General features: G+C 35.8%; 1 protein-coding gene across 1 annotated transcript in view; it reads left to right on the top strand.

The window, feature by feature from the left end:
- The window catches only part of LOC107599517 (histone-lysine N-methyltransferase 2B-like), a 52,889-nt gene that overhangs the window by 5,067 nt on the left and 29,254 nt on the right, over positions 1 to 18,568 (top strand). Inside the window, exons 2-10 of the mRNA XM_016291135.1 lie at positions 1,466 to 1,532; positions 10,606 to 12,057; positions 12,693 to 12,880; positions 13,375 to 13,482; positions 13,562 to 13,718; positions 16,296 to 16,506; positions 16,677 to 16,729; positions 17,000 to 17,248; positions 17,388 to 17,482. Coding sequence (XP_016146621.1) covers positions 1,466 to 1,532; positions 10,606 to 12,057; positions 12,693 to 12,880; positions 13,375 to 13,482; positions 13,562 to 13,718; positions 16,296 to 16,506; positions 16,677 to 16,729; positions 17,000 to 17,248; positions 17,388 to 17,482 — 2,580 coding nt within the window. The remainder of the gene's footprint in view (positions 1 to 1,465; positions 1,533 to 10,605; positions 12,058 to 12,692; positions 12,881 to 13,374; positions 13,483 to 13,561; positions 13,719 to 16,295; positions 16,507 to 16,676; positions 16,730 to 16,999; positions 17,249 to 17,387; positions 17,483 to 18,568) is intronic.

An 18,568-nucleotide genomic window follows, 5' to 3' on the forward strand; every position in this document is an offset into this window, starting at 1 on the left:
AGCTCTAAAATGTGTTATTTTTAAATGACTGGGTAAAAAAAAAAGAATTTCCCGCTGAACACTATATATTTAGTTTTTGAGCAACATACAGAATATTACGAACAGTAGAATTTGTTTATTTTTTCTTTGATTTGTTTCCTAAAAAGAGGGAAAATAAAGACAGACATCTTTATTTAACCTAAATCTGTAATTACAGTTATTTAATTTTGGTTATATAATTCATATACATATATTTTATATCATTTCATATCATTTAGTTATATAATTTCATAGGGTTGCACGATTATTTGATTGTCATGCGCATTTTGTTAGTAAAACCGGTTCTGTAATCAGCAGGAAATCACCATCATGTGCTTTCAGATGGAGCAGGATTTACTACACATAGCCGTAGTTCACTGACAAGTTACGCAAAAAAATCAGACGATTTTATTGCTCGATTATGAAATCGTTCGCGATAATGACAGCTGTTTGCATAGCTTCTCAGTGAACTGCGGCTCTGTGAAGTAAATGCTGCTCCATCTGAAAGCATGTGAAAATACCACATTTAATAACATATTTTTACTCCAAACTCACTTCATAACGTCAGTCGAGTGTTTGAAATAAATCCTTCTGTGAGATGATGTGGCTTCTTACACAGAATAAGGCACGCAACATATTTCATTGTATTTAAGCAGTGATAAAGGCATTGCATTATAAATATACTTTATTTGAATGAAAATTATAATAATAAGAACTCAGATAAACCGTGTATTGCCGTAGTCGTGTGATTATTAGTCACGCTGAATCAATGAAAGCAGTTGAATCTTCTGTTTATTCAGCTGCAGCATTTCCTGGGTTTCTTCTGCAAGGCGTATTTGGAGTTTCAGCGCAAGAGCGCCCTCTGGTCTTTGGATGGAGTTTTACTGATGATCACAGAACCGTGCTTCACTGAAAGATACACATGACAATCGCAGCTTCTGTTGAATCGCGATCTCGATTCCATTTCGATTTATTGTGCAGCCCTACTCTAACCATTAGGCCACGACTTCCCCTACAATGTGTACTGTACTCTTCTGTATCAGCATTTCTCACCATTCAGTCTTTTAGAGAGATGAAGCAGGGATCCCATGCTACATATTTTGTTTTTGTTGTATGTGAAGCCTGTCCTATAATATTTAAGTACTCATGGAAACTTTTGTCTTTGTTGAATATTTGTTCTGTATAATACTAGTGTTATCAATCAAGCAGGGGTTTTGTTGTGCTGCCATCTGTCATTGTACTCCGCAGCAGTGAGTAATAGAATGGACTGCAAACATTTGTTGAACTGCTATTGGATTAGCCAGGGTAGAGAAAGGGAAAATTGTGTAAATAATCTGAATGTCCTATTTCTACATATTTGAATTTCATTTAATGTTAAATTATTAAAATACATTTAAAGGTGCATGTGGTTTTGTGGTGTTACATTTTATCCATCGTTCTTTCTCAGGAGGGAGACTTCACAGGCTTTAAAGTGGATGGTCAGTGTTCCTCGCGTTCTGGACAAAGCTCATCAAGTGAGTGTTTTAGTTGTTTCCATGTCTTAAGCATTTTGATGGTGTAAACCATAACAGTAATTTGGGCTTAGATGTTCTATGTGCTGTTTTTTATATTAAACTTGGTCATTCAAGCCAAAATGTATCTACTAAAGAAAAGTTTTTCTTGTTTTCTCCCTTTTAAGGTTTAGTTAGTGCTACTTAGGGTTGGGTATCATTTGAATTTTATCAATAGAGTGGGGGAAATATGACGTCACTTTGTAGGCCAATCGGTAGGGCTGTCACGATAACATCTTTTTGTTGTGCGATATAGGCTATTGCCCCAGAAATAATTGCGATAAGTGATATTATTGTACCTTTTAAGATACCTTAAAAAACTTGAATAAATAGTAAATAAACATTTTCTAACAAAAAGTGCAAAGTAACAAGTACAAAAAAAGAAAGAAAAATGCACAAAGAACTTGTATGGAGATTTTTCCATCTACAGATTTTTCCCTGACCTTCTTTTCTCTGTAAATTAAGGGTGCACACTATTTGCTGAAAAACACAATCACAACTTAGCAGTCAGATATCTGTATGCACAAAGGCACAGGTCCCTAAACAAGACCATATCTGCAGATGCAACTTTTTTTTGTAGAAGCATTTTTTAAATTTGAACTAGCACCTCATGACTACACCATGTTATGTACGAGAAGCTGCAAAAGACACAGGCGCAAGTGGAGTGTAAAAAACATGATGACATTAATTTTTAAGTAAATATAATGGGCGATATATTGCGTCACCAAAAATTATTGAGGTCGTGTACATATATTGTGCGATAAGTCGATATATTGATTATTGCGACAGACCTACCAATCGGCTGTTAGCATCTAACGGGTTGCCTAGACAACAACCCAATAGGATTTTTCCATAGGCTTTTGGATTATCGTAAAAAATAAGCTCTGTATTCAACAGTAGTTCATAGGGGTGGGAATCACCAGAGGCCCCACGGTACGATATTATCACGATACTTGTGTCACGATACAATATTATTGTGATTTTAAATATATTGCAATTTATTACCTTTTTCCAACTTTAAATTAGGCCTATGTCCCCAAATGAAAACTTTGGCAACATCTTTTTTAACTAAAAAGAAAAATTTCTCAGTTTGTTTATCTCACTTCAATTTTATTGTTGCAGTGCAAAATGGCTTTGTCAAGCAAACAAACTGATCGACACTTTCATGAAAACCTGTCATAAATGTTGTATGCACCTGGCAAACTCAACTATTTGTATTAGTCTAGTCTAGTCCACCTTACTTAAATGTAAACAGGTATGCACTGCTGTGCTACTACAGGTATTTTGAAAAAAAGTTCACAACCCTTCAGCAATTGGGGCATTTGAAAGTAAATTACTGTTAAATTTAAAATAAATAAAACATAGTCTTACATTAAAATAAAAATGTTACATTAAATTAAACATAACATGTACTCTTAAAGTAAACAATGTTCTACAACAGGTATACTATGCACTGCTGTGCTCTTAGAATATTTTACTTTAATTTATTCCATGGTCTGTTGGAATTCTTGATTCTGATTGGCTGGCAGATATGCATTAAAACCGTTTAATGCACTGGTAGTTCCAAGTCAGTTTAATTACAGTTCTATATTAAGTCTTGTCCACACAAACGCGGTTATTTTTAAAACCGCAGCTTTTTCTGCGCGGATTGGCCGTTCGTCCACACGCAATCGCAGCACCAGGTCACTGAAACCAAACATTTTTGAAAACGCCTGCCAGGGTGAAGATTTTCAAAAACTCCAGGTGCAGTGTTATCGTGTAGACAGCGAAACCAGAGTTTTTGGCTTGTGACGTCGGGGCCTGGGCTGTTATCGCCACCTCCTGGAAACGGTTTCAGGCTTCTGATTGGCCAACATGGCTTTACAGTTGAGATTATATCGCCACCTGTTGGCTTGGCATGCTCTTGACTGCTTCATAGCATGTGTTTGCATTTTCATGTGGACAGAGATTTTTTTTTTTTAAACGGAAGAAGAAAAAACTCGTGTGGACATGGCCTTAATGCGCTGCTGTTTTATTGATGCTCACAAACGCACACACACATCACTTGCACAGAGAGAGCGAGAGATCCCGCTGCGCACACAGAAATGTTCAGGAGTGGGCCAACATAAACTTGTCAATGCTGCCCCTCAATTAATAAAATGGCTTAGATACTGGATCACTGCATTATATTCCTCAGCAACGATGAGGTAAAATCTAAGTAATTTAAACTCACAACTTCATTGTTTGTAGAGAGAGACGCACAAACGCAGGTAATTCACACACACAACTGTCATCTTTCTCTCTCTCGAACAAACGATCGATAATTAATTCAAATAACTGTTATAATTCTATAATTCCGTAACTGACGAAAATAACCGTAATTTTGACCCATTCGGTCAAATATTGCGCTTCAAAGAGCAATACTAGTTTTAACTTGTCTATAACTTGGCGAATGACCATAGAATAAGCGGGATAATCAATGACTTGCAGTGCATTTTAGAAAAAAACTCAACACCACCATCTAGTGGACTATAAAGAAATGTATTTTATTATTCTACCAAATGGACCCTTTTCACAAGACTCTGATGATGCGTTTAATGGTCATCAGCATCGTAAATCCTCGAAAGTTTTTCATATTTGTATTTTTATAAAAATGTATGTACATTTATAACACTATCACCTTTGCATCAAATTACAAAAAAACAGTTAACGCTAATGCAGCGTCTATGGGAGGGACGGTAAATTTGACATCGTTATCTCTTCTGACTGCCGTTATCAGTCTCTCTCAATTTATTTCCTTTTATTGAATGTCACGAAAACACTATCGTGGAGTTTTTCTTTTGCTATTTGAGCAAATGGGAATGCAAAAAATATATTTGTGGTACTCTCCCATTCACTGCTCTTCAAGTTAACCCAACTATGACGACTTCCGCTGCTGAGAAACCCGGAAATGTGAAAAGGGTCCATAGTACAATAAACGATTGATACTTGGCGTCCGTGTATCGATACAGTATTGCCGTGGAAAAAATAGCGATATTATGCTGTAACGATTTTCCCCCCACCCCTAGTAGTTCATACTTGCACGTTTTGTCCATCAAGATAATTTTCACAAAATAATATAACTTTTATGAATGTTGAAGCCTAAATACCAGCGCCAGAACAAAAAAACTAAACTAAAGCCCCATTCGCACAGGATTAGTATTATCTGGGGACCTTGTGTGATTTTGAAATTACCCCCCACCACATCTGAATTTCGTGTGGTGCATTCACATGGGATAAGCGAAGCCTGTGATTGTACTCGAATTTACTGACTTATCTCCCGGATACGATGTCAAGGCTTTGAGAGTCCCCTTCTATGGTCCGGTTAGATGGATTTAAAAAAAAAAGTAACTAATATAGTTTTGTGCCCTGTGTCATTTATATTTGACCAGGTTAAAATAATATGTCAAGCTTTATGCTTGATTTATTTGTAACACATTAACCTCAAAACATTTTCAGCTTTCTCTTTCTGCAAATTGTATGGTGTAGCGATATGACCGCACCCACAATACTATCAAACACTCCAACGCAGCTCCATTCTTCGCGAAAGATGGATAAAAAGGCGCACAGGAAACAAAAACCTCGAAAAATTAGATACGACCTGCCAAATCACAGAGATGTCGATTCGCACGGGACTCCTAATTATCACAGGACCTCGGTGTTCGGTGAAATATGGTAAGTCATTTGCGGGGGAATTTTTACTTTACAAATTACAGACATGGCTGATTCGCACGGGATTAAGATCGCAGACAACCTCCGCAATTATTACAAATGACTGGATGTCACCAGGTAATACTAATCCCGTGCGAATAGGGCTTTAAGCTGTAAATGAACTACACCACGTCGCTCGCCTTCAACATCACCACCACCATGCTTCCAACAACTGTTAAACTTATTTTTAGAAACATGTTCAGTGAAAAGGTTTTACTCTGTGGATGAATTTTAACCCACGTTACATGAACCTTTTCATATAAAAACTGGAATAAATACAAAACTAGAGCCAAACTAAAACTGAAATGAAAAAAATGAATAATAAATAAGTTGTGAATATATGAAATAATCATAACTAAAGCACATGTGTAAGCACGTATTTCTGTACATTTTGAAATAAGGTGCATTAAAAGTCAATAAATCCTTGATTAATATGAATATTTTAATTTAAAGAAACGTGTCTCCACGTAGTATTCAATAAAATTCTAGTCCATTTAATCTATTAAATAACAGCAGGGGGAGCAAGTTTTTGGATATGGTAAGATTACATTTATTTTAGTTTATAAAGTACCACATTTCAGCTGTCATTTTTTTAGGGTGGTCACACAGAATGTTATTTTATCCTTGCTTCTAGAAAATCCTTAGTCTTTCTGCTTTCTAACAGCTTCATGTAGCCGTAAACATTTAAATGCACTATGCATCATTAAAGCTTCACTTTCACTGTGACCACGTAAAGCCGGTAACTGTGGTGTTTACATGGAATAATCATATGAGTTTACCTTATGGTACGAACCCAGAGGCATCACTAGTAAACATGCGATAAAACAAGCATCTTAACTAGAGCCAAACTAAAACTGAAATGAAAAAAATGAATAATAAATAAGTTGTGAATATATGAAATAATCATAACTAAAGCACATGTGTAAGCACGTATTTCTGTACATTTTGAAATAAGGTGCATTAAAAGTCAATAAATCCTTGATTAATATGAATATTTTAATTTAAAGAAACGTGTCTCCACGTAGTATTCAATAAAATTCTAGTCCATTTAATCTATTAAATAACAGCAGGGGGAGCAAGTTTTTGGATATGGTAAGATTACATTTATTTTAGTTTATAAAGTACCACATTTCAGCTGTCATTTTTTTAGGGTGGTCACACAGAATGTTATTTTATCCTTGCTTCTAGAAAATCCTTAGTCTTTCTGCTTTCTAACAGCTTCATGTAGCCGTAAACATTTAAATGCACTATGCATCATTAAAGCTTCACTTTCACTGTGACCACGTAAAGCCGGTAACTGTGGTGTTTACATGGAATAATCATATGAGTTTACCTTATGGTACGAACCCAGAGGCATCACTAGTAAACATGCGATAAAACAAGCATCTTCCGTCAAAGACTTTGTGGTTGCATTTTGGGGCAAATCAAAAAACATTGTTGAACAACAATATAAAATGCGGGAAATTATTAATTGGTTATTCTACATTTAATTGTACTAATTATACTATAATTGGAAAATACTATAAAACAACTTGTTAGCAACAGTCTTTTTCAAGTAACGTAACAGTTTAAAAAAAATCACGAGTGGGGTGTAACTGGTGTGTTTTATGTCGTAGAATAAAACGTGAAAGTATTTTGAGCTTGTGTTAACCACGGACCTTATTTTAGGGGATTTAATCAAACTCCCATAAAAAAAAAAAACCCATTGACTCTGGGACGATGGAACCGGAAGTGCTAAAATGCTAACTCTCTTCCGGGTTTTTGCCTACAAAGTGACGTCATAATTCCCCCACTCTATTCCGATTCTGCTTCTGCTTATTGATTCTGATTCTCATCGAATCTCTGTTTCGATTCCAGTGTGGTTAAAAGTCAAATATTTAGATATCAAACATTTATTGTCTCTTTTTACAAAACATTTAGTTGCAGTTAAATGCCATGAATAAAAATCAGCAGGTTACATAAAAACTGGACTTATTTAAGAGCTGTTTGGTGCAAAATGGAGCTGCATGATTCTAGATAATTTTATTTAATTTGATTTTTTTTAATAGAGGTTATGGTTCTCTCACACTTCTGAAGAAAAAACATTACACAACTAAACTAAATAACATGTAATTTATGAATGATTCAATGACTCAGTGAACTAATCTCTTGAATGAATTATCATTTTTACCAGTCACTTTTCGCTACCTAACAGCATAACAACGTAATTGATAAATCTTTATTTGAAGCATCAAATTACTTTCAAAAGGTGATTTACTCTATTTTGATCGCTACTAGGGATGTCAACGATTAATCAACGTTTGATTAATGTTGATAAGAGATGTAATCCATTAATCAATGGTTGATTTAAGCAATTTAATTTTGGGTGTGTGCTGCTCATACGCAAACGTGCAAGCGGCTATGGGTGGGAGGGCTGGATCTTTTGCAAAAATAATGCACTAATGTACAAATTACGCTTTTAATGTGATCCAGATTTCCAATTTCCTCAGATAATTGTTCCATATTGGGCTCTGCTTTTTGACAGGGCTGTGGGACACGAGCAGGACAGAGCCCATCTCTATTCTCATATCTTCATGTTTTCTCAGAATATTCCAAAGCAAATGACACCATTTGTAAATGGTCAGAAAAGCTAAATATATATCTCTCTATTCATGTATGAATGAAAGAATAAATGAGGGATTTATACAGCACTTTGTGTATTGCTGTACACCCAAAGTGCTTTACAATCATGCACCGCTCATGCTCAACGGAAAAGCAAAGTCTGCTCAAATAACGGGCTGACAGGACATTTCTATGTAGTATACTTGTTCCTGTTTGCAATAGCGCTACTGTGCTGTAACAGCTGTACTGGGCAATGCTGGTAAAACAACGCTCTCGTGACGCTATACTCTGCTCACATGCTCTGATAATAATAGCTTTGTAGGTCTATACATTATTTTGATATTTAAAAAAAACTTCGTTAAATCAGATTCCGTTGCATAGAACTGAATAAAAATTATTTATAGTGATATTTAATGTTAATATTTTTTGTCCAATTTTGTGTTCAATGAAAGTATGGTTATTTTTTGGCAAGTTTTTTAAAATTCAGTAAATAAAGTATGAAAAAATTCTGCGCCAGTTAAGTAAAGCAAAAAAGCATGTTTATAATTGGGTGCGTAGATTCAATTAATAGAAGAAAAATACAAAAAGCAAAGGCAAAAAATCCGCACACCAAACGAAATGCAAAGTTCAAGGTCCTTTGAACAGGAGTTTATTCCTGAAGATTTGCATAGAGGTGACAACAAAAACTAAAGTGCACAATTTTTTTAATTCAGTATCATTAAAATTATTGAATTAAATTAAAAAGTCTTACAAAGGTTTTCGGCCAAGTGCATCCAGAATATTCGGTTTCGGCCCAGGAAAATGTTTTTTTTTTTTTTTTCATAAAAAAAGAGCAAGATGTGCACATAGGAATCGATAGGCGAAATCAAAATTGTAATTTTACAACAAGTATTCAATTTCTTAAGTATCTGATTCAAAATTGGAATCGATTTTCGATTCCCAATTCTAGACAGTCATCACTATTTTATTGTACAAAATGTCAGTTTTTCTCTGGTATTTGTGTTTTTCTCCATTTATTGGTCAATGTTGGAAGTTTAGTGGCTAATTGGCTATATAATTGTGCATTAATTTATGCATATTTTTACATTAAGAATATCTTTAGTAACAGTATTAATTTAAATAACACTATTAAATGTGATCTTTTAGCAGATCTTAAAATGAAAATTCATCTTTTCATACATAGTGTTATGTCTTAATTAGGGATGCACCGATATGAAAATTTTGGCCGATACCGATAACGATTATTCTTTATTTTTGAAAGCCGATAACCGATATGTTGGCCGATAAATCTATATCCAAATTGTTATATACTTTTTGAGAGCCTGATTACAAAAAAGGTCTCATCATTAAAAGCCACATCCCAAACACTTCAACATAAGCAGCCTAGTTTGAACGGTGTACGTTTTAAAAATATTTTTACTCTCCCATTACCAAATTTAGTCATAAAAAAGTCTTACAAATAAATAAAATTATGCATAAATAATGCAAACAAGTCACTGGACATCATTACACGTGTAAAGAATCAAAATGAATGCGCCATAGATCAATAAAACGGAATAGCCTCTGCACGGACAATAATTAAATTATTTTAATTACTAAACCATATTGTTGATGAAAATAATAAGAGAAAAATACAAAAGTGGTTGTTGTTATTAATAATATATCAATGATTTTGAAAAAGTAACAAATTAATACCACTGTTTTAAATAGCAGCCATTGAGCTGCAGCTCAAGCTGAAGCTGAAGAGCTGAATGAACACGGTAAACTGAAGCGTTTTGCTGGCAGCTTATTTAACTCAAGGAAATGCATCCTGACATTAATATTAATACAACATAAACATAATATTACAACTTATATATGTACAAAATGACGCAGTTATTGCATGCTATAGTCAGAATGTGTGATCCTGTTGTGGATGCGCTCTTCCCATAACAACGCGCTGAAACACGGCAACTAAACCCAAAGAATTCACAACGTTTTATTATAATAATGTTCTCATTAGAATGTTATATACACGACATTCCCAATCATAGTTATTAATGTTGTGCACTGCTGTTTGAGCTGCGTGTGCGGAGCTAAAGATGATCACCGGTGAACTGAAGCGCTCTTTTAACTTAACCAAATGCATTCTATATGAGATAAATCAGATATACATCAAATAAACACAATATTACAATGTACAATTGCACAAAAGGCTGCAAACGAACAGCGCGCATCTGAAGTGTCTCTGAAGGAAATAATGCATTATTTATCGGCTTTAAGATATCGGCCAAATTTTCTTATCAGGCCGATACCGATAACAGAAAAAATTAGCCGATATGGGCCAATACCGATATGGTGGCCGATATATCGTGCATCCCTAGTCTTAATTCTATTTTTAGCAGTTTTATAATATAATTAAATATTAAGTAAATATACAATAAAATATTTTAACAAGAGTTTAGAATTTTAATTGAAATATTTAAATAATTATCTATTTGTCATCATTTGCCAACAGTTTGATATCGATGCATCCCTAATTGAGAATAATTAATTCAGTAAAATGCCCACTTACATCCCTATGCTGACCTTTAATTTTTTTTCTTGTTTGAAGGGACAGCCATGATTAATCACATGGTTGACGCTCTCTTGCCTGTATTTCTTGGTTTATTGTGTTTATTAAAAATAACATGTTTTAATAAATTTTTTGTCAATCTCTTTTCTAAAGGCAGTCCCCTTAAACTGGCATCCTCAGAGGTGAAGCCATCTTTGGTGAAAGGCAAAAGATTTTCCAGAACTGACCAAAATTCTGTGAGGCCCAAAATGGTTATTAAAATGACAGCCAAAAAAGTGACCAAGAAAGTAACGGAACAAGCACAAAGGCCATCTGTGGATAAAGGTGGACAATTGAAACAGGGCAGCTCAAGTAAGAGAAATGGCAGGGTACTCAGGAACCAGAGAGAGGGAACATGTGTCTCCTCAATGACAGAAAATTATGTAAATGTGGATGGGGCTTTTGAAGAGGAGGAGATCACTAGAAAGTCAAAGAAGTGCAGTTCCAGTGCAGTAGACAGGCGGACGAGGCAGGGCAAATTAGTGTGGACTTTAACACTGGTTAAAGGTAAAGAGCGAGCCTCCAGAGTTAGAGACACCCAGGACCAAAGAGCTTCAACAGAATATGCTAAGACCAACAGGAACAAGACAGAGGAAATGGCTGGTAGTGATCAGGCACGTGCTGTATCCTCAAAACCAATGGCCAAACAGAGAAGGAGCAGAAGGACAGACGCAAACGAGGAGCCTCTTGAATCTCTTGGTGGAGATGCAGGAGTGTCTTTTAGCGACAGTTTAAGTTCTTCCCAAAAGAAGCCTTTTGTAAGGCAACGAAGGTTACTGCAACAGGAGGTGCGCCGCAAAGTACCTGACAGTCAAGGACAGGCCTCTAACATGCCAAGAAAGAGACCGCGACTTGCCCTAGAGACAGACTCCACACATGTGCTGCAACCGGTGGAAGGACAGGAACAGACACTTGGAGAGATTGAGCGATCCGACTCTGGAGGCCAAGCTAAACAGCCTAAACACTCCACCAGACCAATTGTTAGTGCTAGATCTTCTCGGGTCATCAAGGTCCCAAAGAGGTTCATGGATGATGAGCGCATGTCTGCGCTCCCAGAACGAGGATCCCCGAAGAAACCAGCTCTTACTGAGATCACGATGGTTCTCGGTAAACCGAATGTTGAGCTCCAAAGCTTTGATTCTGGAAGCAAGCTGAAGACCGCACAGGAACCGCTGATCCTAAACAATGATGAAAAACGTGTTTCGGAAAAGGTGCAATCTCAGGGCGTCAAACCCATTTTGAGTTCCTCTAGGCTCTCTGGTGGTCCTCGTGGGAGGGGTGGGAGACTCGGCCAATCCACGGACCACTATAAGGTATACTGGAATTTGAAGAAGCTCACAGCATGCCTGGCAAAACGAAGGATGCAGCGAATTGCTAGTGCAAGCTCCAAGCTAACAGAGGTCGGTGCTGAGGGAGAGACCCATGATGTGGAAAGAAGAAAGTCTGATCTCAAATTGCAGGACATGTATTCTCCAGGGGTTGTACCAAAAGTAGCCATTCATGTTGGGGAACATTCAGATCAGACGTCACTTTCATCTTTGGCAAAAGGCCCTGCTAAAAAGAACGGTAGGGTTTTTACTGTCATGTTTGAGTATTAGGCCACAAATAATAATAATAATAATACTTAACCTTACTTGTATACCACCTTTTATACAAGGAATGCAGTTCAAAGTGCTTTACAGTAAAAAAAGAAAATAAAAAAAGTTACAATAAGCACCAAGTACTTGACATGCGAACAAGTAAAAATACCATAATTAACCAGATTAAAGATGAAATCCACTTTATAACCTTAATAAAAGCAACAACAACATCAACAAAAAACGCTCCCAAGTGTTTTGGTTTGTTCTTTTCTCCTCCTAATCCTGAGGTAATTTATTCCTTTAGTAGAGACTACCAACCTTGAAGCCACCACTGAAATGACTGCACAAAATGCCAAGATGATGGTGGAGCAAGGTGGAAACACCCAAAGAATGAGTATTTCCGGTGCCAATAAGAGGATGTTCCACCTGCTGGAAAAAAAGTTACAATAAGCACCAAGTACTTGACATGCGAACAAGTAAAAATACCATAATTAACCAGATTAAAGATGAAATCCACTTTATAACCTTAGTAAAAGCAACAACAACAACAACAAAAAACGCTCCCAAGTGTTTTGGTTTGTTCTTTTCTCCTCCTAATCCTGAGGTAATTTATTCCTTTAGTAGAGACTACCAACCTTGAAGCCACCACTGAAATGACTGCACAAAATGCCAAGATGATGGTGGAGCAAGGTGGAAACACCCAAAGAATGAGTATTTCCGGTGCCAATAAGAGGATGTTCCACCTGCTGAAGAGAGCCAGAGTCCAACTGATTAAAATTGACCAGCAGAAACAGCTCAAATCGACTCAGGTCAGAATGCAAACAATGCACAACAGTTTTCAACATTGATAATAATAAAAAATGTTTCCTGAGCACCAGAGCAACATATTAAAATGATTTCCGAAGGATCATGTGACACTGAGAACTGGAGTAATTATGCTGAAAATTCAGCCATCAAATTGTCATCAAAGGAAACAAATTACATTTTGAAATATATTCAGAAGTTGTAATAATACTTTACAATATTACTGTAAAAAGTAATCTTTACAATAATTATTTTTGATCAAATAAATGCAGCCTTGGTGAGCATAAGAGACTTAGATTTAAAAAAATATTATTGACCCAAAACTTTAAAAAAAAAAAAAAAAAAATCTTGTTGACCCCAAACTTTTTTTGTCATTTTAAGAATGTTTTTTTTCTTCTGAATTAGATTTTGATAAACATATTATATAAGTCTTTTGTATCTTAGTAAATGCCATAGTACTCTGTATAATTATACTTACGATAGTGTTTATGCTCTACAGCTTCTGTGTGGCTCTGTGAGAGTAAGAGATGGATCAGCAGCAGTCATGCAGAGAGGCAGAAAGAAGGGGAAGAGAGCAGTACCAGCTAACCTAGAGGGCATTCCACAGGTATGCTTGAATACAAAATATTGCTCTGCAGCTTTTTTGTTGGATCGCGAGTTACCGTTATGCCCTTTTAACTCCATAGGAGCAATTGATTGGTGGTCCGCGTATAAAGCATGTGTGTCGAGCAGCAGCAGTGGCACTGGGACAACCACGCGCCATGGTTCCCGACGACATTCCAAGGCTCAGCGCCCTTCCTCTGCATGAGAGAGAGGGGATCACTGCTTCACCTGCCGAAGAGGGTACACACCTCTCCTTTCCTCATTCTGTCCGCATCCATTATAAGTGACAGTTGCTCATGGAGACATCTGGGCTCTTTTGACCTGGAAATTGTATATTTTTATGTTTTTGTTAGTTACAGTGCAATTGTAATATATGATCAAGTAATTTGTTTACGTGGGCATAAAATGTATGAATTCCTTTAAGGCTTTGTAAACAAATTGTATACAGGGTAGAATTTTTTTTTTTTTTAATATAATGATAAATATAACAGTTAAATGCAAATATTGTAAATACAGTATTCTATTATAAATATTTATAATAAATATTCTAGATAATAAATATTAGGGCTGGGTAAAAAATATCGATTTCTCAATTTTAATCGATTCTCATTTTTACAAAACTATTCTTAAATCCGAAGAATCAATTAGTCTAGCCTGTTTTCAGTTAATGAAGGGAACATTGTAGTGTGCTTCCCATCCAATAAATCGCAATAAACTTTGTGCTTTATTACTTTTGAAAGGAAACAAAGTCCCAGATTTCAAAGTATGTCCATTTTATTGCAGTATCCAAACAATAAATGCCATTTTGGTGCTGTTTAATGTGGAGTGACAGATCGCTGTAGCGCCTCAGTTCAAGAGAAGCGGCAGCGCGAAGTGCGTGTGAACTGATCATCTCCTCTGCTTTAATACCAGGTTCAGCACGAAATAAACATGAATGAACATCTGAAGGCATGTTAAAGGAGACATATTATGCCCCTTTTTACAATATGTAATATAAGTCTCTGGTGTCCCCAGAATGTGTCTGAAGTTTCAGCTCAAAATACCCCACAGATCATTTATTATATAATTTTGAAAATGCCTATTTTGAGTGGAAGCAGAAACACGCTGTTTTTCGTGCATTGTCTCTAATTTCGCCATGGCATTAGAGCTGGTACACTGTCACTTGCGAAATCAAAATGATGGCTCCATGGGTGGAAACTTACAGATTAAGGGGCGGTAATATTATAATGAGATCCCATTGGAACGTCACTAGGGGAGAGAAATCAGACGAGCTCGTTTTTTTCAGAAGCTTGCAGAAAAAGGCTTACCAAAACAAAGTTACTGGGTTAATCTTTTTCACGTTTCCTTGGTTGGTAGAGGCACCGGGGACCTGATTATAGCACTTAAAACCTGGAAAAGTCAGATTTTCATGATATGTCACCTTGTCTCATGTAATCGCTCAATCTAATTTTTAATTTACCTCAGAAAAAACATATTCGGTGACCATAAAGGTTAGTCAGCAAGAAAAATTAACTCTAGAGTGGAGCATTTTGCTAAATATATGCACCATATAACATATTATAATTTTTATTATATAATTATAATATAGCTTTATAATTCTTGAATGTTTTATGTTTGAATAAATCTGACAAAGTTTTCATATGACAGCCACCAATTGTTTATATATAAAAAAAACTATTGGAGTAGAAATATAATTATGTAATTAACATTATTATAATACTTAATTGAGTGCAATTTAAGCGTTTGTGTACAAATCGGTTAATTTTAACCTTCAATATTATAGTAATGTAGTTCCAACTGACTCACATGTATATTTTACAGCATTAGTTGAGAGTTTTTGTCCTTGAGAAAATTTGGCATATACTGTACCTGATATATATCCAAAATAATTGATATTGAATCGAATTGGAAATTGAATCGCAAGCTTGTGGAACAAAATCCAATCGAATCGTGAAATTTGTGTCAAAACCCAGCCCTAATAAATATGATAAAATCTAAAAATATTTATTTTTTACTTAATGTACAATTCCTAAAAAATATCTCTCTTTTTGGACCACTTTCCATTATTGCGTTATTATTATTATTGCCCACCTGCATAGTATGTTTAGTATTATTACTATTATTATTCATTTAATTTAGTATAGTTACTTGCAATAATGTAATTCTGCATTAAACTCTTAACTTGATATTTTGTGTAGCAGAAATGTTCTCATCCTTTTTGGATGTGCTAGCATGTAATGTACAAAGGTTTTGTAATTAAATGTGATTAATTAATTAAAACATTAAATGTAAGTAAATGTGAAAATAAAATTATCCTTGAGCGTGTTGCATTCATAATACACAACACATGCAAACTGCATTGTGGACTGTATTCAGAACACCACCTAAGATTACTTGAGGTTGTTTGAAGAGCTCACATAATGCACCACTGCACAAAAACATTAAAATAGAGACACAAAAATCCACAGTTTAAGCTATTTATTTTTCCTTTAATTGAAAAGTTATTTGGCAACATGTGATTGTAGTTTAAAGTGCACAATCATTGCAATCATTGCAATGTCTCTAATAATTGTGAAATGCCAATTGTTATTATATGTAGTATATATTTTTCTAAAGTATAAATTTCTCCAATTAAATTCATGTTTCTTTTATATTTATATAATTCTAATTTTATCTAGGTAATGTCTCAGAAGGCAGAGTTCACATTATTTTTTCACAAACCAAACCTTGACATACCCAGAATGCTCTTATGCTTATGTTAGATACTTTCTTTTGCCTCTGTCTCCCTCTTCCACCTGCCCCTTCTGGCTCTTCAAGATGTTGCATATCACTCAGAGCCTGAGAGTGAAGAATCTGTTGAGCCGAAGCCGACATTTAGACGCAGGTACGAAAGCACAGCTTTTGGCTGTCGGCTACAACGCTGCATGCGCTGCAAGGGCTGCAGTCGGCTGGAGGACTGTGGGAGGTGTGTTTTCTGTCTGGACAAGCCCAAATTCGGAGGACCCAACAAGAAACGACAGAGCTGTGTGTAAGTGAGCAAATAGTGTTAATTACATGATAGCCAATGGAGTGTAAACCTTTCCCTGCATTTAAAGGGGGCTCATCGTACATTACTTTTTTTCCTTTTTTAAAAGTGTTTTCTGTATTTGAAAAGTGTTTTTTCCGATTTGTAGACTTGTTTTTCGAATTTTTTAACAGCCTAAAGAAGTGTGTGCTGATCGAGCGGAACAAAACGAGACGATTTAACAAAGGTACTCTACTTGCCTATTTAAAATTAAAATAATTTTTTAACGATTCATTATTAACCTCTCAGTTGCTACTTGGGAATGCAAAATGTGAAAAAGTAATACATATGTATATATATAGATATAAAGTGAATAAAATGTATGTGATTTCAAATATTACAGTTAAAAATACTGGTACCCAACAACATAAGCAGACAAAGTTGGCATTAAAGTGCTTGCCTTTTGGTTATGCATGCAGATTTGATTATTTTGTTTGACCACCTCTCTTTGACGCAGTCCAGATGAAGCGGCGCCGGCCATCAGCGGCCGCTGCCATGAACAGCAGCGAAGAAGAAAATGAGGAGGAAGGGGGAGATGATGGAGGAGGACAGGCCCAGTTCAGCCCCACTAGGAGGCAGCCCAGACGACAAGTCACTCCTCAGTCCTACAGAAAACTGCTGGGGTACGACTCCTCTGACACCGAGACACAGAGTGTCAGCTCTGAAAAGACAAAGGCCAGTGGGACCCAAAAGACTCAATCCAGTGGTATGAATTTTATGTCAACACTTTAAATGATATGTTCACAGGACGGCTCTTTGTTTGTCTTAGGATTGGAGATATGTTGACTTGATCATGTAAAACCAGTGTCTCTGAGACCAAACCAATACTTTGAACTACTTTCTAGAAATTGCTACTTCTGTAACTGCTCCAGAAGAGGCAACAAAGCAGAAACAGCAAGGGCTTTACAGAGCATTTTGGGCCCAACGCAGAAATGATAAGGTATGGTAACTCATCTTGATTTTGCTTCTCAAAATGGACAAATGTCTGACAGTTAATCAACCTATAAGATATATTTTAGTCAAGGAATGCATGAGTTTGGAGAAAATTCTTAATTCTAATCAAATTTTTTTTAAGCTACAGGTTTGCTGTGGTTGTTTGTAGGGCATCACAAGTTTTTGTAAATAAAAATGTAATGAATACAAAAATAAAAATATTAATATTATAATATATAGTTATTGTAATATTCCACTATAAAATAAAATCAAGTATTTTACAGTAGTGTTTGTTTTTTACAGTACTTGAAAATGACAGTACTGTGGCTTTTTTAATTTCTTCATTTTCAAATGTTAAAATAATCTTTAATTAGCTTTTATAGTGGCACATCTAGCTTTTATTTGGTTGGTGCAAAAGCTTAAAAGATTTGGTCCCCCCCCCTCCCAGTTTGTTTTGAGTTAATCATGCTGCCTTATTTTGATCGTTCAACTATAGCGTAATCCAATTTCTGAATCATCTCTGAAATGTCATCCTCTTTAACCTCTGCATTTGGTAACAAACCTGATTCATCTCCTATCTTTCTCTCTTTAAAATAAAACTGCTTTTACCCTTGTAAGGTCCGCGCACCTGGCCCAAGGAAGGTATCCAGTGGCGGATGAAGGTCTCTTGCGTGTTCGGTCTTTTCAGCGCGCAGAGTTATTCAATTTAGGTTTAACTCAATCTGACTCCATTTTATTATCTCATCGAATTTAGGTTGAAAGGCACATTGGTTGTTTGTCGGTCTCTGGTTATTCTTACAGTTGATTATTCTAATTAACTCTTTACTTTGTATTTTTCTCGTTCACTTGGAATCTATGTTGTTTTTAGGATGCCTCACGCCGGCCGCTATGCGTGGGCTCCACGATCACAAAACTCGCCATTCTAATCCTTATTCAGAGGTTTGTGGCTAATGTTTAGCCCCCTACAGCTACCCATGTAATATTCCGACATTAATCAGCGGTTCTTCTAGACCACCTTTGTCTAGACCCCGACAGCTAATCTAGCTTCGTACAACTTAATTAATTCTGAAATCATATACATGGTTAACCATAT

Source organism: Sinocyclocheilus grahami, unplaced genomic scaffold (genome assembly GCF_001515645.1).
Source record: "Sinocyclocheilus grahami isolate Dianchi unplaced genomic scaffold, SAMN03320097.WGS_v1.1 scaffold268.1, whole genome shotgun sequence".
NCBI classification, from domain to species: domain Eukaryota; kingdom Metazoa; phylum Chordata; class Actinopteri; order Cypriniformes; family Cyprinidae; genus Sinocyclocheilus; species Sinocyclocheilus grahami.